Source organism: Hyperolius riggenbachi, chromosome 7 (genome assembly GCF_040937935.1).
Source record: "Hyperolius riggenbachi isolate aHypRig1 chromosome 7, aHypRig1.pri, whole genome shotgun sequence".
In the NCBI taxonomy this organism is placed as follows: Eukaryota; Metazoa; Chordata; class Amphibia; order Anura; family Hyperoliidae; genus Hyperolius; species Hyperolius riggenbachi.
The window spans coordinates 9,991,541-10,015,356 of NC_090652.1; the positions used below are offsets into that span (position 1 = coordinate 9,991,541).

The 23,816-nt window shown below is 47.4% G+C and overlaps 1 protein-coding gene across 4 annotated transcripts in view; it reads left to right on the forward strand.

Annotated features, from left to right (window-relative positions):
• Positions 1-23,816, forward strand: part of AXIN1 (axin 1) — a 168,540-nt gene that overhangs the window by 115,155 nt on the left and 29,569 nt on the right. For all 4 annotated transcript variants that reach the window (XM_068243572.1, XM_068243571.1, XM_068243569.1 and 1 more), the window contains exons 3-4: positions 12,355-12,495; positions 14,498-14,594. In XM_068243572.1, the coding sequence (XP_068099673.1) occupies positions 12,355-12,495; positions 14,498-14,594 (238 nt within the window). The remainder of the gene's footprint in view (positions 1-12,354; positions 12,496-14,497; positions 14,595-23,816) is intronic.

Genomic DNA, 23,816 nt, shown 5'->3' on the forward strand with positions numbered 1-23,816 from the left:
CAAACCTCCACTGAAAGGCTTTATATTCCTAGTGGCTAAATGCACACTTCATTCAGCCACTATGTGTTCCCCCCTCCCCCATCTTAGTGAGTGTCTGTATCATAGGATCTGTCTGGTCAGTGCTGGTGGAGCAGCCAGGAGGAAATAGATTATGAGCCCCAGCCAGACACATTCATATTTATAAGCCCTTGAAGGACCACTAACTCAAAAAAAATGTAAAGCATACCTGAACTCAGAACTTCTTCTCTGCTCTAAAAAGTAAGCAACAGCATAATAACCTTTAAAGGACAACTGAAGAGAGAGGTATATTGAGGCTGCCATGTTTATTTCCTTTTAATCAATACCAGTTGCCTGGCAGCCCTGCTGATCCTCTGCCTCTAATACTATTAGCCATAGCCCCTGAACAAGCATGCAGCAGATCAGGTGTTTCAGACTTTAAAGTCAGATCTGACAAGACTAGCTGCATGCTTGTTTCTGGTGATGTTCAGATACTACTGCAGAGAAATAGACCAGCAGGGCTGCCAGGCAACTGGTATTGATTAAAAGGAAATAAACATGGCAGCCTCCGTATACCGCTCTTTTCAGTTCCCCTTTAAAGAAAATTGTTTCTTTGTTACAGCTGATGCAAATCCTGCAATAAATCTGCCATTTGTCTACTTTCTGCTTTTATGGAAGCAGACATATTGTCAAAGAGGAGAGGTTAGCCATACTCTCAGAACCCCCCCCCCCCCCCCCCCTCCCATATTTAAGTAGATAAATACTAGCTCTATTTACATAACAGATGTATTGTACTGTCCACGTTTTAATCTTAGTGATTTTTCTTCAGTAAATAAAGATCGTTAGCATTTCCCATTTTAACTGTGGCAATCCTGATGTCATTTCCTCCCTTACTCTCCTCTGCCTGATTGTGTATGCATTGCCCGCCCTCCACTATAGAAAGTGCATTGTCTCAGCATGAGAAATATTGGCCATTCAGAGAGGAACAGAGGTGTGGGAGGGGAAAACAGGAGGGAAAGAGGCTTCAGCCAATCAGGCTGCATTAGTTACCTCTGAGGGGAATTACAGAAGTAAAAAAGGATAACCCAGCATGCCCTGCAACTTCCTTTGTGTGGCAGATGTACCAAATAAAAGTCAGGTAAACTGGGGAATGATTGATCAACAAGAAAAGTAATAGTGATTTTAGCATTTGGATTGCCTGATTAGCATCCTTATTACTTGTTTACCAGATAAAAATAAAGAATTGTTTTTTTTTATTTTAAGACAGTTAAACTTTAAAGAGGAACTGTAACGGTAAGGGCCCTTTTCCACCAGCGCGTTTGCGCTGGCTGAATCGCAAAACCGCAAACCGCTAGCGATTTTACAATCGCTACGGTTTGCTTTTTAACATAGGAATCGCGGTAGGTCATTTCCACTACCGCGATTCGCTTTTGTCGGGAACGCGAACGCGCGGCGGAGCGATAATTGCCGCGATTTTGCTATGCAGTGCATAGCATAGCAAAATCGCGGCCGCAAACGTCGGGGGAATCGCCGGTTTTGCGATTCAGCAATCGCTAGCGTTCAGCGTGAACGCTAGCGATTGCAGGTGGAAAAGGGCTCTAAAACGTCCCCTGGGGGGTACTCACCTCGGGTGGTGGAAGCCTCCGGATCCTAATGAGGCTTCCCACGCCGTCCTGCGTCCCTCGGGGGTCTCGCTGCAGCCCTCCGTACAGCCGTGACGCAATATTTACCTTCCTGGCTCCTGCGCAGGCGCTCTGACGGCTGTCGGCTCTGAACTACACGGAAATACCCGATCGCCGTCGGGTCTGCTCTACTGCGCAGGCGCAAGTTTCCGGCGCCTGCGCAGTAGAGCGGACCCGACTGAGATCGGGTATTTCCGTGTAGTTCGGAGCGGAAAGCAGCCACAGCGCCCCCGCTGGAGCCAGCAAAGGTAAATATTGAAATAACAGTCGGGCCTGTTGCCGGCTGTTCAGAGGGCTGAAGCGAGACCCCCGTGGGACCGAGGAGGACGGCGTGGGAAGCCTCATTAGGATCCGGAGGCTTCCCCCACCCGAGGTGAGTACCCCCCAGGGGATCTTTTTCAAGTTACAGAGTCTCTTTAACATGCTGTGTTTACTAATTAACTCTGCCATAGCAGTCAGCTGACACAGCTGAGATCAAATTATAACTTGTGATTAGTCACAGATGAGGGGGAATTAGACAGGCTGAACTCTCTAAATGCATACAGGGTACATTTCTCTCCGTTTTCCCTTCTGTCCTGTGCAAGAGTTCAGCTCCACTTTAAATTAGAATTGTATAAGGCCCCGGTTTCCACTGGGCGCTGTGTCAGTTTCCTAATCAGACGCTGCATCTGTGCTGCTGAGAAGCCGCATCCAAATCGCTATAGCCGTGCCACGCATGTCTATAGGGATTCAGATGCTACAGAACACTGCAGTATGCCATCTAGAATCGCACCAATAAGCGTGCTGTTCTCTGAATGGGCAACGTTTCCCCGTCCGGCTCTCGCGTGTGAAAAGGCTGCGTATTCGGATATAGTGAAGGCCCGTACTAACCTGGAGATGGATCAGGGAACGCACAGCAACGCAACCCGACGAACGAGCGTTCCTTGATCCATATTCCTACCCACGGGAACATAAGACGGCACACACGAGTTTCCAGAGATCATGATGCTTTGGGAAGGAGTCGCTGGGGATCTTAAAGATCTGATCCGCCATGACGGTTGTAATTGCTGCGCTTCACAAAATGTACCCACGTCGCAAGATCAATGAAATGATCCCTCATCGCACAAAAACTGACGGCCACGAAAAATCACGACGTGGGTACGTAGCGGCCAGAGCCTGCAGGTGCAGACATTCAGGGCTATTAATGTTTTCGATTTATTTTATGAACAAAATCAAAAGGGTGTAATGACAGAACCTGAGGTGATCTGAAGGTCAGAAAATATACCCAGGGTTCGAATCTCGGGCTCTTCTTATTCAGTAAGGAGTCCTTGGGCAAGACTCCCTGCCACTGCCTATAGAGCGCGTCCTAGTGGCTGCAGCTCTGGCGCTTTGTGTCCATGCCAGGGGAAAAGCGTGATGTTATTTGTCTTTTTTTGTCTAGGTCAAAATGTACAGTGCTCAATATGCAGGCATTCGCATGCAATAATCAGGCAACAGCTTGCACAGGAAGCATTAGTCTCACCAGTGAATTCAGATACAGTACTGATGGTGTGCCCCTCTGTCCTCATGCATGTGCACCCTCGATGATACTGTAGCGTTGCTGCCATGCACAAGCAAGTCACAGATGACTGGCAATTCCCTCAGTAATCAGGCTGCAGCTTACACAGGTAGCATAGGTCTCATCAGTTAATGCAGGTACAGTACTGATAGTGTGTCCACATTTCTGTGCAGCCTGGATGTTACTGCAGTGTTGCAGCCATGCACAAGCAAGTCACAGATGACAAGCAATTCCCTCAGTAATCAGGCAGCAGTTTACACAGGAAGTATAGGTCTCACCAGGTACTACAGGTACAGTACTGATAGTGTGCACCTCTCGCCACATTTCTGTGCAGCCTGGGTGATGCTGTAGTATTGCAGCCATGCACAAGCAAGTCACAGATGACAAGCAATTCCCTCAGTAATCAGGCAGCAGTTTACACAGGAAGTATAGGTTTCACCAGGTACTGCAGGAACAGTACTGATAGTGTGCTCCTCTCGCCACATTTCTGTGCAGCCTGGGTGATGCTGTAGCAATGCAGCCATGCACAAGCAAGTCACAGATGACAGGCAATTCCCTTAGTAATCAGGCTGCAGCTTACAGAGGAAGCATATGTCTCACCTGTTAATGCAGGAAGTTTTAAATCAGGATGATACCATTTATTGGCTAAGTACTGATAATGTGTTCACATTTCTGTGCAGCCTGGATGTTACTGTAGCTTTGCAGCCATGCACAAGCTAGTCACAGATGACAGGCAATTCCCTCCCATCAAGTCGCAGCTTACACTGAAAGCATAGGTCTCTTCGGCTGGTGCTTTTGAAGTAACCCACGCAGGCCCAGAGTAGCATGCAGATAGCGAGCAGGCTACATGTGGCTGCCAGCCCCGCCCACCAACCACATCTTTGACTGACGTATGATGCGTGCTCCCACCCGCTTTCCACTATAACCGGATACAGAACACCCCAGGCCAAAAAAAACAGGTTTATTATAACAGGCGTTCTATTATATCCGGGATTACGGTACCAGACATTACTCCCATGCACTTATGATACTTGGCTGGGATATGGACATTTTGTTTACTATTATTATTATTGTATTTATAAAGCACCAACATACAGTATTACACAGCGCTGGACATTAGTTTAGGTTACAGACAATATTTAGGGGTAACAATACAGGAATAAATGCAAACCAGATCACACAGCACAGTATGAGTACAAGGTAATGCTTAGTCAGTCACTGGAGGGGAGCATGGAGATTAGGCAAGTCGAGGTCACTCAGATCCATAGGATGGGTGTGCGGTAATGGAGGTGTTTGAACAGGTAGGACACATGAGGAGGAGGGCCCTGCCCGAAGGATTACAATCTAGAGGGAGAGGAAGGGACACGAAAGGTAGGGTACCAGAGTTCAGCTGTGGGTTTAGAGCACCAGTAAGGTGGGGGGGGGGGGGGGGGGGAGAGTGAAAAGGTGAGTTTTGAGGGCCTTCTTGAAGATGTTGGAGGGTATACTCCTTCCCGCTACTATAGCGAGATTTTACTGTATTTGATGTATTATTTTTAGTTTGCAGACTTTTGACATTATGGTGTTTATGACTGGTGATGGATGGGACCATTGGTGGATGTTTTGTTCTTCTATTTATGTATTTGTTATTTTTCTGACTGTTTACAGTGGCAGTAGTTGGGATTATTTGTAGATATTCAGTTTGTGTGTATTTTTATATGCTCTGCTGGCGTGAGAGGACGTTCTGTTTACAGCGGTAATAGTTGGGATGATTTGTGGGTATTTTGTTTGCTCGGAGTTACTTTGAGCACTTAGGCAAGGAGCCGTTTCCTTTCATATCCGTCCCAGCGATGATAGCGGGCCTGGCTACAGACGCCGCTCTGTATACGACGCACGTTTCAAGTGACCGCTGGCAGTCGTGGGGACAGAGGCCACAGCGCTGTGTACAGAGCGGCTTCTTCAGAGAGCAGCCCTAAACCGGGAGCGCCAGGCCTCAGAACACATCTCTGCTTTACTCTCCGCGGTTACAGAACGTCTGCCTTCATCAATAACATCCAAAATATTTGTGCTGCCGTGTGATCAAAGGCCTCATTGTTAGTGACACTGAAGCAAAAAAAATAATAATGATATAATTAATTGTGTGTGTACTGTGGATAGGGAATAGAACATTAGTGACAAATTAGTCTTGTTTTTTTATTTTCAGCTATATATCCTTTTTTTTTTATATATATATCATTGCATTATTCTGTCTTATTTGCAGTTTACAAACACTCTGTATCTTAAGCTATGAAACGGAGCAGAGTTAATGACCCTTTCACCTTCCCTGCACTAAAACCTTGAGGGCCCTTTCAGACTGGTGCGGTAATTTTACTGCACCCCAGCGCAGGGCAGTGGAAGTCTGTGGAGGCTTTCACACTGGGGCGGTATAGCGCGATGCGATGGAAGTTTTGTTTTCACTGTATCCGTGACAGATCTACGTTACTGTGGGGTTCTGCGTCGATGTGCGGCAGCCAGGAAGTCAATTTGTTTCTTCAGTCAAGTCAGCACCATCCGCAGTAAAAATAGCTCTTAGTTAAAAAACTAGCATGACAATCATCCGCTCAGCGACAGCTCCGCTGTTTTGGTCAAAGACCTTTCTCAAGCAGGATAGAATCTTATCATACTGACAAACCACACAATTCACCTTTAAATAGGTACTCACAAACCCCAGCACCAATCCGGTGTCAGTGTCCTGGACCAATCACAATGCAGCAGTAGTAAGGCGGACTGCATAGAAAACTGCTGCCTCTAGTATGCAATAGGGAAACATCCCATAATACCCATGGCCTATCCCAGGAAGTCATATATGGCTATGGCAACGCGTGTCAATGTGAAAACCCGCCACAGCTTTTACGCGTCGCACATTCACAGAAGTGTAGTTTTTGCAATACGCTTTCGCGCACGTGATCGCTTCGGCCACAGGAAATCAACGTCACTTCCTGGTGGGCCGGCTGCCAGACGGGGATTACCGCGGAACCAAAGGGGATCCAACGCGGTAACCCCTGAAGGCCTGTTTTTGTGTGTTTTTTCTGCCGCCATCCTGCAGTGCGAAGCCGGCATGAACAAACAAGAAACGAGAGAGAGTTTTTTAAATGAGTGCTTCAGAAAACAGCGCTGTAGCTGATGAAGAGGGCTCAGAGAAGCTCTTTTGCATAGATATCTGAAGTTTATTAACTCTTCATGTACTGGAAACAATATGAGACTATTTGCTACTAATGTTTTATTTCTTAGCTGTACAACACATACAAATCATTATATCATAAATTTATTATCACTTCAGGTTTGCTTTGACACAGCTTTCTATCAGTGATGTATGATCGGGGCTGGTCATTTCCACAATGCAGGACATAACAAACGGACGGACAATGCAAATTAACAACCTTTGTATTTTTCAGATTAAGAACTCTGGAAACTTGCATGATGAAGTCCTTTTTTCGTGGTATTAAAATATGCAGCTAAAGGCAGGACATGAGATCCAAACTGTCAGTGAGCACATGTCTCCCAGAATGCATCACTGCTGAATACTTAAATCATCTGTGTTGCCCCTGAAAGCTAAACACACCCCCAGAACCGCTAGACTGCAATGATGTGTAAGCTTGTTAATTGTACAGCTAGCTATCAGGGACAACAAAGGGTGATTTGCATATTCAGTAGTGATGCATTGTGGTAGACCTTATATGCTCACTCCAACCTGAATTATCACAAATACCTTCTGTTTTAGTAAGGCAACATTCTGTTTTGCATAGAATTTTGGTAAAAGGCCTTTTTGGTCCTTTTTAGCCCCTTACACACTCCTAGGAGTTCTGGTTCACCATGAGCTTCCTGGGCAATCTGTAACAGTGGAATTAGGGCATGATGATAAGACCAGGAACACTCTATGGCAGTGATGACAAACCTTGGCACTCCAGCTGTGGTGGAACTACAAGTCCCATGAGGCATTGCAATTCTCTTGATAGCTCTAAGCATACATCGGGGAGGCAGAGGCATGATGGGATTTGTAGTTTTTTCACGGCTGGAGTGCCAAGGTTAGCCATCACTTCTCTATGGGATCCACAGCCTGCCCTGTCCATAGGTGAGTATCTAATCAATTTCTTTAGGTTTTTCAGATCTACTTTAACACATTGGTCCACATCAGGTCACACTCCTGTTGGCCAAGAACTGAAATCTAAGGCCTCTCTGGCCACAGATGACCAATACTGGACAGCTGAAGGCTGCAGAAACATAGCCTAGTCTGGTGGATCTTTGTTTCTGCTGAGGAGTGAATGTGGAGCCTCCAGAATGTGCAGTAATGAGTCTGGCCCGGTTGGTGGCCGCAGTCCAGGCTGGTGGATCTTGGTTTCTGCTGAGGAATGCATGTGGAGGCACCAGAATGTGCAGTCATAAATCTGGTCTGGTTAGTGGCCGCAGTCCAGGCTGGTGGATCTTGGTTTCTGCTGAGGAATGCATGTGGAGGCTCCAGAATGGGCAGTCATGAGTCTGGCTCGGTTGGTGGCTCCAGTCCATGCTGGTGGATCTTGGTTTCTGCTGAGGAATGCATGTGGAGGCACCAGAATGTGCAGTCATGAGTCTGGCCCGGTTGGTGGCCGCAATCCAGGCTGGTGGATCTTGGTATCTGCTGAGGAATGCATGTGGAGGCACCAGAATGTGCAGTCATGAGTCTGACCTGGTTGGTCGCTGCAGTCCAGGCTGGTGGATCGTGGTTTCTGCTGAGGAGTGCATGTGGAGGCACCAGAATGTGCAGTCATGAGTCTCACCCGGTTGGTGGCCGCAGTCCAGACTGGTGGATCTTGGTTTCTGCTGAGGAAAACATGTGGAGGCACCAGAATGTGCAGTCATGAGTCTGGCCTGGTTGGTGGCTGCAGTCCAGGCTGGTGGATCTTGGTTTCTGCTGAGGAAAACATGTGGAGGCACCAGAATGTGCAGTCATGAGTATGGCCCGGTTGGTGGCTGCAGTCCAGGCTGGTGGATCTTGGTTTCTGCTGAGGAATGCATGTGGAGGCACCAGAATGTGCAGTCATGAGTCTGACCTGGTTGGTCGCTGCAGTCCAGGCTGGTGGATCGTGGTTTCTGCTGAGGAGTGCATGTGTAGGCACCAGAATGTGCAGTCATGAGTCTGGCCTGGTTGGTGGCTGCAGTCCAGGCTGGTGGATCTTGGTTTCTGCTGAGGAAAACATGTGGAGGCACCAGAATGTGCAGTCATGAGTATGGCCCGGTTGGTGGCTGCAGTCCAGGCTGGTGGATCTTGGTTTCTGCTGAGGAAAACATGTGGAGGCACCAGAATGTGCAGTCATGAGTATGGCCCGGTTGGTGTCTGCAGTCCAGGCTGGTGGATCTTGGTTTCTGCTGAGGAAAACATGTGGAGGCACCAGAATGTGCAGTCATGAGTCTGGCCCGGTTGGTGTCTGCAGTCCAGGCTGGTGGATCTTGGTTTCTGCTGAGGAAAACATGTGGAGGCACCAGAATGTGCAGTCATGAGTCTGGCTCGGTTGGTGGCCGCAGTCCAGGCTGGTGGATCTTGGTTTCTGCTGAGGAAAACATGTGGAGGCACCAGAATGTGCAGTCATGAGTCTGGCTCGGTTGGTGGCCGCAGTCCAGACTGGTGGATCTTGGTTTCTGCTGAGGAGTGCATGTGGAGGCTCCAGAATGTGCAGTCATGAGTCTCACCCGGTTGGTGGCCGCAGTCCAGGCTGGTGGATCTTGGTTTCTGCTGAGGAAAACATGTGGAGGCACCAGAATGTGCAGTCATGAGTATGGCCCGGTTGGTGTCTGCAGTCCAGGCTGGTGGATCTTGGTTTCTGCTGAGGAAAACATGTGGAGGCACCAGAATGTGCAGTCATGAGTCTGGCTCGGTTGGTGGCCGCAGTCCAGGCTGGTGGATCTTGGTTTCTGCTGAGGAATGCATGTGGAGGCTCCAGAATGTGCAGTCATGAGTCTCACCCGGTTGGTGGCCGCAGTCCAGGCTGGTGGATCTTGGTTTCTGCTGAGGAAAACATGTGGAGGCACCAGAATGTGCAGTCATGAGTCTGGCCCGGTTGGTGGCCGCAATCCAGGCTGGTGGATCTTGGTATCTGCTGAGGAATGCATGTGGAGGCACCAGAATGTGCAGTCATGAGTCTGACCTGGTTGGTCGCTGCAGTCCAGGCTGGTGGATCGTGGTTTCTGCTGAGGAGTGCATGTGGAGGCACCAGAATGTGCAGTCATGAGTCTCACCCGGTTGGTGGCCGCAGTCCAGACTGGTGGATCTTGGTTTCTGCTGAGGAAAACATGTGGAGGCACCAGAATGTGCAGTCATGAGTCTGGCCTGGTTGGTGGCTGCAGTCCAGGCTGGTGGATCTTGGTTTCTGCTGAGGAAAACATGTGGAGGCACCAGAATGTGCAGTCATGAGTATGGCCCGGTTGGTGGCTGCAGTCCAGGCTGGTGGATCTTGGTTTCTGCTGAGGAAAACATGTGGAGCCTTCAGAATGTGCAGTCATGAGTCTGGCCCGGTTGGTCGCCACAGTCCAGGCTGATGGTGGTTTGGGATGTGGTAAACCAGGAGATTTGTAGTATGGTTGATATGCTGACATATCTGCAGGAATGACTCAGACTTTAAAGGAATGTTTACAGCGTATTTTTATTCCACGCCATAAAGAGCCAATTCTGTTTTGAGGGTGAAGGGAAGATACCGTGTGTATGTGTGAAGCAATAATGCTGTAATTATTAATTAATAAACTTTATGAAGTGCTAACATATTACAGTGTTGTGCAATAGGGAGGCATCACAGCAATGAACAATGTTACATTGGGATCATTACCTGTATAAACACTGGTACACAGTGATTATATATATATATATATAGAGAGAGAGAGAGAGAGAGATATGGTGGTGGAAAATAGCACACAGGGAGGGGGGGGGGGGGGCATACCAAATAGACATTTATTTAAAGGGGTAGGGTAGAGGGTCAGATAAGAGGGGGAGGGGTTTATGCACAGGGTAGGTGATAGAGCGATGAAGATTGTAAGCAATAGTGAACCTTTTCAAATGTTATACATTTGCACGAAAAATCCGACCCCTACAGAGGAGTCTTGAGTTGAAGGTTTCTTCTAGCGACTCCACAGCTCTGATTATATTAGTGCAGGGGGCTTCATCCAGCAATAACTCCAAATGGATTTTTGCACCTTCGGGTGCTGTTCTCTATCCCATCTTTATGTACTCCATCATCTCCTGGGAAACCTGCAGCTGCACTAATTTGAAGTGCTGGAAAGGGGGTCGCTCGTCCCCAGCCGCTGCAATGCTGGGAGATGTAGTCCTTCGATGTGCATACATCTAGCCCTTCGAAGTGGGCATAACTAGCCCTTCAATTCGAGTACATCTCCCGGCCACAACCCAGATTTGCAGATTAGAACAAGAACCGAGGTAGGTAGAGCGGAAGATCTCACCTGTGCTGTTTAAAGAGAAACTCCGAACAAGAATTGAACTTTATCCCAATCAGTAGCTGATACCCCCTTTTACATGAGAAATAGAATGATTTTCACAAACAGACCATCAGGGGGCGCTGTATGACTGATTTTGTGCTGAAACCCCTCCCACAAGAGGCTCTGAATACCGCGGTACTCTGGGCAAACTGCCACAATGTAACAATGTTCACAGACAGGAAATGGCTGTTTAAAGCTGTCTGCAAGGCCAGCACAGCTAGAAACCGCTACATAACTTGCCCACAGTAACAATGTCTCCATGTAATACATGTCAGAATGTGAATCTGGGAGAGGAAAGATTTTACAATGAGCAAACACTGACTAAACCATTTATACATAATTATTGTAAAAATGAAGCACTTTTTTTTATTAAATTATTTTCACTGGAGTTCCTCTTTAAAGAGAATCTGTATTGTTAAAAATCGCACAAAAGTAAACATACCAGTGCGTTAGGGGACATCTCCTATTACCCTCTGTCACAATTTCGCCGCTCCTCGCCGCATTAAAAGTGGTTAAAAACAGTTTTAAAAAGTTTGTTTATAAACAAACAAAATGGCCACCAAAACAGGAAGTAGGTTAATGTACAGTATGTCCTCACATAGAAAATACATTCATACACAAGCAGGCTGTATACAGCCTTCCTTTTGAATCTCAAGAGATCATTTGTGTGTTTCTTTCCCTCTGCAGCTATCATCCACTGAAGTGTCAGGCTTTTTCTTCCTGCAGAGTGCAGACAGCTCTGCCTGTATGTAATTCCTCAGTATGTGAAAGCCCAGCCAGCTCAGAGGAGGATTTATCCAGCTTGTAAAAGATAATAGAACTGAGAGAAGCTGCACTAATCTAAATATCACACAGGCAGTGTGCAGAGAGGGGCCTGGATGGGGGAGTTCATAGCAGAACCACAACACTGAAGAACTTGGCAGCCTTCCAGACACAGGCTGACAAGTCTGACAAGGGAAAGATACATTGATTTATTACAGAGATGGTGATAGTAGAAAGTGCTGCAGTAAGCCAGAACACATTAGAATAGCCTTTGGAACTTGTAGGATGATAAAAAACAGGATGCAATTTTTGTTACGGAGTCTCTTTAAGCTGTTAAAAAGAATGTATTCATTTGCAGCTATAAAAGAGCAGTAGGTGTAATAAAACCCATAGTGCATTGTACCTGGTACGATGAAGCTTTGGGCAGGGAGGCCCGATGACCGTTTCGCGTGAGTTACACTTCTTCCGAGGCATCAAAAACGAGCATCAACCCAAAATGATCACCTTACATGAAGTGTCATAAAAGCAGTTGAGGGCCGCTAGCACTTCTGGAACCGACTGTTGTTGCCTGATGTGTTTTGCAGTGTTTGGGTAGGAGCAGGTATCCCTGCTTTATCATGGGATCCATATTATCCTCTATTCTCATGTGTTCCGGCTGTTTTTAGTACTTCAGGTCTATCTAAAATGTTTTGTGAATTGGGAGTAACACTTTCAGACAGCAGTGTGTACAGCGTATGGGAGTGGCATGAACAGCACTTTGCCATATCCTCCTTCTGCGGTGTGCAAATACCCCCTACCAAAATAAAATCCACACTTACCGTATATCTCCACAGCCCGTGTATAGTCCTGCTATGACAAAACCAGTATACTCACCAAGGCAATTTTTGTGTTTGTGGTTTTCAGGCCGGGGACGTGGAAAGAGCCGGTTAACCCTTACTATGTCAACACTGGGTATGCGGTGGCACCAGCCACCAGCGCCAACGACAGCGAGCAGCAGAGTATGTCGAGCGACGCCGATACCATGTCCTTGACGGACAGCAGCGTGTAAGTGGACATTCAGCTTTCATCATTGTACCTACATGTAACTGATATTGTTTCATGCATAACCTTAAAGGGCCTCTGTTGCGAAGATCATAAAATTTTAAAATACACGTAAACACACACAAATATGAAGTATGTTTCTTCCAGAGTAAAATGAGCCATAAATTACTTTTCTCCTCTGTTGCTGTCACTTACAGTAAGTAGTTGAAATCTGACATGACCGACTTTGGACTAGCCCATCTTCTCATTGGGGGTTCTCAGTGTTTTCTTTTTTTTTTAAACCACTTAGTGAATGGCAGTTGCTTCGTCCAACTGCCAAAGAAGTGTGCAGCGAGCAGTGAGGCTGGCCGGCATCTTTGTATAAATCCTTTTCATGGAGTGTATTTATAAAGAATAAAGGCCGTGCTGAGAATCCCCCATGAAGAGATGGACTAACCCAAAACCTGTCGGTAATGTCAGATTTCTACTACCTACTGTAAATGACAGCAACACAGGAGAAAAGTCATTTATGGCGCATCTTACTCTGGAAGAAATGTACTTCTTTGTTTGTATGTGTTTTAAATGTTAAGATTTTTGAGACAGTTCCTCTTTAAGGGCCACACCACTCTTAACATTTTGATGTGGGCTTTAAAGAGAAACCATAACCAAGAATTGAACTTCATCCCAATGAGTAGCTGATACCCCCTTTCCCATGAGAAATCTATTCCTTTTCACAAACGGATCATCAGGGGGCGCTGTATGGCTAATATTGTGGTGAAACCCCTCCCACAGGAAACTGTGAGGACCATGGTCCAGGCATTTTCCTGTCTGTGAACCTCGTTGCATTGTGGGAAATAACTGTTTACAGCTGTTTCCAACTGCCAAAAAAGCAAGCAGCAGCTACTTATACTGACATCACCTGCCAGCAGTTAAAATGTCGCCATGTGATAAATGTCAGAATGTAAATCAGGGAGAGGAAAGATTTTACAATGGGCAAACACTGACTAAATTATTTATACAGTTATTGTAAAAATGAAGCACTGTTTTTATTAATTATTTTTACTGGAGTTCCTCTTTAAAGGAGTTATCAGCCAAAAAATAAAATTAATGAGGTTTACTCCCCTGTGCCTTTCTCCAGCCCCTTGCAGCCAACTGTCCCACGCTGACCTCTCCGCCGCCGTCCCGGTCTCCGCGCACGGTGAAGAGGCTGACCCCCGAGGTCGTCCTTACTGCGCCTGCTCTAACTGCCGCTGTCAATCAAGCCCAAGTTGTGCGCGGCTTACTGCGCAGTAAGCTGATTGACAGCGGCGGTTCGCGCAGGCGCAGTAAGGACTACCTCTGGTTCGGCCTGAATACCGAGCAGTGAGAGCGGGACAGTGGCAGGGAGTGGAGCAGTTGGTATGGGACAGTCGGCTGCAAGGGGCTGGAGAAAGCCCCAGGTGAGTAAAACTAATTTTTTTTATTTTTTTGGCTGATAACTCTAAAGAGGAACTCCAGTGAAAATAATGTATTAAAGTGCTTTATTTTTACAATAATTAAGAATAAATGATTTACTCAGTGTTTGCCCATTGTAAAATCTTTCCTCTCCTCTATCAGCTTATGTGCTCGGAGGACTCCAGAAAGTATCTAGGAGCTGCAGAGAGGCTACAAAACGTCACTGGAGGCTCGGTGAGCATTTGGGGGGAAGATTTGTGCTTTTTTTCGGCCGGTTGCTCAAGCAACCGGCAAGCACATGTATCTGGCATCAGGTGATCCCTGCCGGTGCTTAATACTGGGGACTCTGCTGTAATCATACCCTGCCTTAGGGCGTGCACACACATACAATTTTGATTGAGCCGTTTTACCACCTCGATGTAGTATGTGAGCCAACAGATTCTCAGTGCTATGAATAGATAGTGTAGAGAAGCGTTCAGCTACATGGTGAAGTGGTGAAACTGGCCAATCATCACAAAGATATTGCTGTTGTGTTTTCAGGAGGATAATCTGAGTGCATCTTTTCATCCGAGTTCCTGTTTGTCTTATTTAGAGATGGAATCCCACCATATCGATTACGGAAGCACCATCGCAGGGAGATGCAAGAAAGTGCCAAAGCCAATGGACGTGTGCCACTACCTCACATTCCAGTGAGTGTTCCTAGAAGGGGCAGCCTTTAGTGAGAGAAGTCTGGAGGCTGCCGTATTGCTCTCATTTATTTCGCTGTTGTGCTGATCTTTTGTCTTCTGAAACAAACCTTAAAGAGACACTGTAACATCAAAAACCTCCCCTGGGGGGTACTCACCTCGGGTGGGGGAAGCCTCAGGATCCTAATGAGGCTTCCCACACCGTCCTCTGTCCCACGGGGGTCTCGCTGCAGCCCTCCGAACAGCCGGCGACAGAGCCGACTGTCAGTTCAATATTTACCTTTGCTGGCTCCAGCGGGGGCGCTGTGGCTGCTTTCCGCTCCGAAGTAGACAGAAATACCCGATCTCGGTCGGTCCGCTCTACTGCGCAGGCGCTGGAAACTTGCGCCTGTGCAGTAGAGCAGACCCGACGGCGATCGGGTATTTCCGCCTACTTCGGAGCCGACAGCCGTCAGAGCGCCTACGCAGGAGCCAGGAAGGTAAATATTACGTCACGGCTGCACGGAGGGCTGCAGCGAGACCCCCGTGGGACAGAGGACGGCGTGGGAAGCCTCATTAGGAAAGGAACACAATTTTGCAATGAGTAAAAGTTTATCTCGGATCCACTTTAAGGGCCCATTTCCACTACGCTCGAACCCGGGCCGAATCGTTAGCGTTTCCCGGCAGGCGAGAGGGGCGGCAAAATACTGGGCATTTCTTTCATTGTTTGCACTCCAAATGGCACTGCGGAGCGGATGTGGACAGCATGCAGCCAAATCCCTATAGATGGGCATAGTACGGCTCAGCGATTTAGGCTGCAGATTCACAGGAGATTGGATCAGAAGCAGCCGTGGCTCCTAGTGGAAACCAGGCCTTTAGAGAATAACCATGCCTAATATAACCATGTATACTTTAGTCTAAATCCTACATTAAAGTGTACCTGAGATGGAAAGGAAAAAAACACTTCATACATACCTGGGACTTCCTCCTGCCCCCTCTGGCCTGATCACTCCCTCGGCGCCGTCGTCCACCTCCTGGGTCTTCCGTAAGGGCTCCCGGTATCTTTTGGCCAGTAGGCCCATGCGCAGTGTAGCTGCATGCACTCCGCCGTGTTGCTCCCGCGGCCAGGAGGGTTATGCACCCATGCAGTAGTACTGTGCATGCGCAGACTGGACGAAGATACCATGAGCTGTTACGGCAGATCCAGGAGACAGAGGAGGGGGCTAGAGGAATCCCCAGCCTCATTAGAATCCAGAGGCTTTCCCCTCCCAAGGTATTTCCTAGGGGCCTCTTAGGGCCCGTTTACTTTAGTGCGTTTTCTTTGTGTCTTTGTTTGTCTTTATATGCAAAAAAGCAGCAACTTGTTAAGGTGTAAATGTCGGGCATAAAATCAAAAATCAATTCTTTATTTTTATCTGGCAAACAAGTAATAAGGATGCTTATCAGGCAATCCAAAAGTTAAAATCACTATTATTTGTTGATAAATGATCATTCCCCAGTTTACCTGACTCTTATTTGGTACACAGAAAGGAAGTTGCAGGGCATGCTGGGTTGTCTTTTTTTTTGTTTCTCTACTTCCCCTCAGACTTGACATGCTGCCTGATTGGCTGAAGCCTCTTTCCCTCCTGGTTTCCCCTCCCACACCTCTGTTCCTCTCTGATTGGCCAAAATTTCTCAGGCTGAAACAATGCACTCTCTATAGTGAAGGGCGGGCAACTCAGGCAGAGGAGATTAAGGGCGGATATTACATCACGACTGGCTTCAAAATAGCCACAGTAAATATGGAGACACAAATATTAGCTGCGCACAGAACATCAACAATTGCTTTCCACACTCCTAGTGGTATTGGTCACTCTTCCTACTCAGGGTGACGTCAAAGGACTCTCCACTTCAGTGAGACACCACCACCACACCCCAAGCAGTGGCCACTCACCGTTACAAGAGACCCTCAGTTAGATGGGTCAACAGCGCCTATGGGGTCATCTGGCCGCCCCCTGCCGTTTGGAATGGAAGTCGACTCCTCACCACTTGCTTTATCAACTGCTGGTTCATTCACCTCAAAAGACATATACCAGAGCTCCCATAGCGTAAAATTGTATAAAAATTTTATTAATAAAAAGATTGCACACTTACAAATTCATCCAGGGTATATTCGCATAGAGTTTTTGTGGGCTCCACCCCAAACGTTGGCCACCGGGTTGGCTGTAGTGCGCTGTTCCTAACGCCTTCCCCTCTGCGTCCACGTTCTCCCCTTGGATGGTAGTGGGCCGCGTGTACTTGACCGGTTTCGTCGCTCTAGGCGACTCCTCAGAAGCTAGCGCGGCCTGCATCTGTCTGTCTTGAGTACCATCTGCTGTAATTACCCATACCTCCCTAACCCGGAAGTGAAGCCCTCCATCCAATGCCTGCATTCCAATTACCGGAAGCAAGCCTTGGTTTGAACTTCCTGCACTCCACGGTGGTTCTAACACCAATGGGTGTGTCCTCTCAGGGTCTGTGCGTGCGGGGAGGCGTGTTCATACACTTCTTCCCTCCTCAACTAAGCTCCAGCTTATAGCGCGTACAACGCGCATCACTGCCATTCCCGCCGCTCACACGGCACATAGCTCCGCCCTCCCGCTCTGTGGTAACCATGGCTACCGCCCACTCACCACGTTGCAGACGGCTGGGCGCGTCACTCGCCGCGCATGCGGCGCCCGTGTCTGCCCTCCCCGCCGCTACTGCGGCACAAGGCTCCTCCCTCCCACAACACCAGGGGTTGCCCTGACAACCCTACCCGGCGCCTTTCCCTACTCTCGCGCAAGCGCTCCAAAGCCATCCCGGTCACCGTTGCCAGTGGGCAATCAGCCACCCCAAGTTCCCCGCAGCATATCGGGGCACCAGCCGCCCACAAACCAGATGTACATAGTCCCACATAGATGGGATGGCCACTATGAGGCTTTGATCCCTTCTCACCACTTCCAGCAAACGTAACGTCATTACAGTTTTATATATACACAATTATTTTCATTATTATGCAGATACAGTTCCCATTGCTTTCTTAAGCTTCATCATTCTCTTTCTCCCTCCTCCCCTTTTTACACGTAGGCGGGGTTACCTCCGGGATACCAACTCCCCCATTCCTTAAGTGGTAAATCCAAAACAGTGCCCTTCATAATGTGGCTAATAACCCCTCAAACCCCTCCCCCATTTCTTAAGCAACAACTCAACTGTAAACCCCCCTTTACTGGTGCCAATATCAAAACTACCTATTCAAATAGTGATATACATTCCCCTCAAAAAGGTTGGGAAAAAAGGGGGGTGCAGATCCCGGAGGCGTCCCCCCCTACCCCAAATATTCTACCAGGAAGCAGTTCAAATTAAATTCAGACATCCCCCCCCACCCTAGTCATCTGCAAGGAAACAGACCAGATCTATTTCAGCATTATGTCCTCTTGGTTTCAGAGTATCCAAGAGGTATATCCACCTTGTTTCCCTCTGTGAGATCTCCTTCACCATATCCCCCCCCCTCCACGGTTTCAAGATCTTTTCAACCCCACAGAAGGTTAGGAGTGATGGATTACTATTATGTACTTTTTTGAAATGGGCCGATAAGCTATGACTCATCAGTCCCTTTGCGATATTTCTAAGGTGCTCCCCTATCCTTTCTTTTAGTGGTCTCGTTGTTCTTCCAACATACTGAGTTCCGCACGGACACCATGCCACATATATAACATATCTATCATTACAAGTAATGAAATCTCTTATTTTTATATTTCTCCCATTAGATTTTCCCCTTACATGTGTTACCCTCCCAGCTCTAGCTTCCCTGCACCCTTTGCAGTCTCTACAAGGATGGAAACCCGGTCGTTGCCACCCCTGAAGCCTAGGGGCCTGTTTTTGGGGCTCCACACAGCTTGGGGCTAAGATATTCTTTAAATTTGGGGCTTTTCTGTATATAAATCGGGGTTTTTTTGGCAAAACTTTACTCAATTCCACATCAGACAGCAAAATTTCCCAGTGTTTGGTTACTATACCTTCTATTTCTTTATATTGACTATTATATTCAGTGATGAATGCCAATTTATGTGCATTGTCTTGATCCCCTTCATTGTTTACCCGGTGCACCAGTGTCCGTCTATCCATGTGCTTACTCCGCTCTATTTCCCTTTCCAAAAATCCTTCCTGATACCCCTTCTCCAAAAATCTTTCCTTCAAAAGTAATGATTGGGCCTCATAATCTTCCAATCGGCTACAGTTCCTTCTCAATCGTGTGAACTGTCCCCTAGGGACGTTCCTAATCCAGTTAGGGTGGTGGCCACTCATTGTAGAAATGTAGCCATTACGATCCGTGACCTTAAAGTGAGTTTTGGTGCTAATTTTATTCCCTATAACCATTAATTGGAGATCCAAATAACTAATCTTTTCAGTGTCGTGCTCATAGGTTAGCTTAATATTTAAAGTGTTATCATTAAGTTGTGCCATAAAAGTGTCTAACTCTTCTACCGTGCCCCCCCACAAAATCAGGAGGTCATCGATGTACCTTTTCCAAGTGATCACCCTTGATGAAGCCCCCATTAATACCCTCTCCTCCCATTTGCCCATATAAAGGTTCGCCAGGCTAGGGGCAAACCCCGCCCCCATCGCACACCCCCTATGTTGCCTGTAAAAGTTGCCCCCGTGCCAAAAGTAGTTTTTTTCCAACGCAAATTTTAATACCTCCAACAAAAACTCCACCTGTTCTCCCGGTAACTTACCCTCCCTCTCCATGTAGTATCTCACAGCTTCTATGCCCTTGTCTTGGGGGATACTGGTGTACAACGAGGAGACGTCTGCTGTCACCAGCAACGTCCCCTCGCCGACCCCTACCCCCTCGACTTCCTGAATAGTATGCTTGGTATCTCTCAATATACAGGGCAAATTGGCTACCATGGGCTGAAGGAAGCTGTCCAAGTATTGGCCAAGTCTATGTGTCAGGGAACCCATTCCACTCAAAATGGGTCTCCCCGGGGGATTAACCAAGTCTTTATGGACTTTCGGTACCTGATAGATCACCGGAATTTTAGGGGAGTTGGGGATGAGGTACCTATATTCAGCATCCAACAGGCACCCCAAATCCAACCCTTTCTTCATTAATTGTCTCAATTCAGTCATGTACTGTGGGGTGGGGTCCCCTCTGAGTCTCTCATACGTTTCTTCGTCCTGAACTAATCTGTTCAGCTCAGTTCTGTATTGCTCTTTATTGAGGACCACTACCCCCCCACCTTTATCTGCCGGTCGTACTACCAGTCCTTTCGTGTCCAGTAGGCTCTTAGCAACATTCATAACTCCCGGGTACCTTCTCTCTGGTATTTCCCTTATTTCATTGCTGACCATTTTCTTGAAGGCCCCTATGGCTTGGAAACCTGTCTCTTGTGGATTGAACACAGATTTATTTTTGAGGTTAGTATGTGTATATCGGGTGGGTTGAGTTAAGTTGGCTGTACCATAACTTCCACCATTAAGTCCCTCCCTCTTAGAGAAATATTTTTTCAAGTTAAGTTTGCGTGTAAACTTCTCCAGATCAATATAGGTTTCAAATTTATTTAAACCTTTTTTGGGGGCAAACTTCAGGCCTTCATTAAGTACTCGTATCTCCCCGTTAGTCAATGGGACTCCACTCAGATTGAATATTCCTTTGCCTTCTATTTTTTCTTTATTTTTTTGGCGCTCCCTTCTTCCGCCCCTTGTCCCCCTTCTGCTCCTCTTTTTCCTGGGAGATATCCTATTTCCTCCACCCAATCTGTTTGGTGGCAGGTTCTGTCCTCCCCCAAAAAATTCTCATAGTGGCTCTGTTGGACGAGGGGGTCATATCTATTACTCAAAGGCAAATGATAGGTGGGGTCCTGTCCCTGGGGGTTATAATGATGGGGTGCTGGGTGCGATCTAAATGATCCACCCATTGGGCGTCCTCCCCTCCCCCCACCTCCCGGGATCCCCCTGTACGGTCTCCAACTTGGTCTACCCTGTATGGGTGTAGGCCCCATAGGTTGTGCTGGTCTATAGATCTCTTTAAGGTGCACACCCCCCCACCCCCCCCCCGTCCTCCCCCCTGTCCCCCCCCTCCCCGAGCTCCCGGGTTCTGTCCCACCACGATAGTTGTGGATCCTTGTGGTAACTGGGAGTTATTAGTTATTATTACACTGTCCTTCTTATCCCCCACTTGGGTTTGCTGGATAATCTTCTTTTTGATTTGCCATTTGTAGGCTTCCTTATTTTTATGGGCATGGTAATCCCTCAGGAACTTCTGTCTCTTAGAGACTATTATTTCCTTCTCTGCTTTCTGTAGTATCTCACTAATTCTCGTGGTCCTTTTATTATATTCCTCTGTCCCCTTGCAAATTTCTAGTCTCTGTCTGATCTCATCTATCTCCTTCCCCACCCTAGTCAGCTTCCTCTTTTTCCTTTTCATCAGTAGACTCACCAAGCCCACCCCGCATCTATCAAAATATTCTTCCCATTCTGCATCGTTTTCCTCATCATCCTCCCCATCGTTTGCTGTCATATCCCACCTAAGGCGCTTCGGTACTATTCCTTCCTTCTCATATTTGCTCAAGGTCACAATATCCCACCATGTGGCTTGTTCCTTAAGCATTAATCCCTGCAGCCCCTTAAAATCATTATCAGCATTAGGTATAGTATCTTGTTCAATGTTAAAAATATCATCAAGATCAGTTCGCTTTTTGAGTCTCTGTTCAAATAAGTCCATATCGCTGCAATACATAAAGTTGTTACACAATAAAAATCCAAAAAACTGCGCTGATATCAATACAGGTGTAATTTCTTTCGGTGGTGCGCCACTTTACACAATTACAATCACTAAAGTCACAAATATTAGCTGCGCACAGAACATCAACAATTGCTTTCCACACTCCTAGTGGTATTGGTCACTCTTCCTACTCTTTCCGACATAATGCTGAAATAGATCTGGTCTGTTTCCTTGCAGATGACTAGGGTGGGGGGGGATGTCTGAATTTAATTTGAACTGCTTCCTGGTAGAATATTTGGGGTAGGGGGGGACGCCTCCGGGATCTGCACCCCCCTTTTTTCCCAACCTTTTTGAGGGGAATGTATATCACTATTTGAATAGGTAGTTTTGATATTGGCACCAGTAAAGGGGGGTTTACAGTTGAGTTGTTGCTTAAGAAATGGGGGAGGGGTTTGAGGGGTTATTAGCCACATTATGAAGGGCACTGTTTTGGATTTACCACTTAAGGAATGGGGGAGTTGGTATCCCGGAGGTAACCCCGCCTACGTGTAAAAAGGGGAGGAGGGAGAAAGAGAATGATGAAGCTTAAGAAAGCAATGGGAACTGTATCTGCATAATAATGAAAATAATTGTGTATATATAAAACTGTAATGACGTTACGTTTGCTGGAAGTGGTGAGAAGGGATCAAAGCCTCATAGTGGCCATCCCATCTATGTGGGACTATGTACATCTGGTTTGTGGGCGGCTGGTGCCCCGATATGCTGCGGGGAACTTGGGGTGGCTGATTGCCCACTGGCAACGGTGACCGGGATGGCTTTGGAGCGCTTGCGCGAGAGTAGGGAAAGGCGCCGGGTAGGGTTGTCAGGGCAACCCCTGGTGTTGTGGGAGGGAGGAGCCTTGTGCCGCAGTAGCGGCGGGGAGGGCAGACACGGGCGCCGCATGCGCGGCGAGTGACGCGCCCAGCCGTCTGCAACGTGGTGAGTGGGCGGTAGCCATGGTTACCACAGAGCGGGAGGGCGGAGCTATGTGCCGTGTGAGCGGCGGGAATGGCAGTGATGCGCGTTGTACGCGCTATAAGCTGGAGCTTAGTTGAGGAGGGAAGAAGTGTATGAACACGCCTCCCCGCACGCACAGACCCTGAGAGGACACACCCATTGGTGTTAGAACCACCGTGGAGTGCAGGAAGTTCAAACCAAGGCTTGCTTCCGGTAATTGGAATGCAGGCATTGGATGGAGGGCTTCACTTCCGGGTTAGGGAGGTATGGGTAATTACAGCAGATGGTACTTAAGACAGACAGATGCAGGCCGCGCTAGCTTCTGAGGAGTCGCCTAGAGCGACGAAACCGGTCAAGTACACGCGGCCCACTACCATCCAAGGGGAGAACGTGGACGCAGAGGGGAAGGCGTTAGGAACAGCGCACTACAGCCAACCCGGTGGCCAACGTTTGGGGTGGAGCCCACAAAAACTCTATGCGAATATACCCTGGATGAATTTGTAAGTGTGCAATCTTTTTATTAATAAAATTTTTATACAATTTTACGCTATGGGAGCTCTGGTATATGTCTTTTGAGGTGAATGAACCAGCAGTTGATAAAGCAAGTGGTGAGGAGTCGACTTCCATTCCAAACGGCAGGGGGCGGCCAGATGACCCCATAGGCGCTGTTGACCCATCTAACTGAGGGTCTCTTGTAACGGTGAGTGGCCACTGCTTGGGGTGTGGTGGTGGTGTCTCACTGAAGTGGAGAGTCCTTTGACGTCACCCTGAGTAGGAAGAGTGACCAATACCACTAGGAGTGTGGAAAGCAATTGTTGATGTTCTGTGCGCAGCTAATATTTGTGACTTTAGTGATTGTAATTGTGTAAAGTGGCGCACCACCGAAAGAAATTACACCTGTATTGATATCAGCGCAGTTTTTTGGATTTTTACAGTAAATATGGAAACTGTCTAGAATAGGATTCTCTGCTTTTCCTTTATAAGATTCACAGGAATCATAACGTGGTCAGTGCAATACATATGTTATGTAAGTAGAGCAAGTATTTATCTACTTATATATTTGGTTTTTTTTCACCTGAGATAGTATGGCTGACAGCTCCTCTTTAAAGGGAACCTAAACGGAGAAGGATGTGGATATTTCCTTTTAAAATAATACCAGTTACCTGACTCTCCTGCTGATCCTGTGTCTCTAATACTTTTAGCCACAGCCCCTGAACAAGCATGCAGATCAGGTGCTCTGACTGAAGTCAGACTGGATTAGCTGCATGCTTGTTTCAGGTCTGTGATTCAGCCACTACTGCAGCCAAAGAGATCAGCAGGACAGCCAGGCAACTGGTATTGTTTAAAAGGAAACATCCATCTCCCTCTCAGTTAAGGTTCCCTTTTAAGTCTGTGTGAGGACTATACTGACGGCTGCAGTAAGCGGGATTCCTGCAATAGCAGCCATGAAAGTAACACAAGCGAGGAGCACATTATTAGATTAGCGTGATGTGTGGGAAAGTGCAGTAACAAGGGATTGCAGT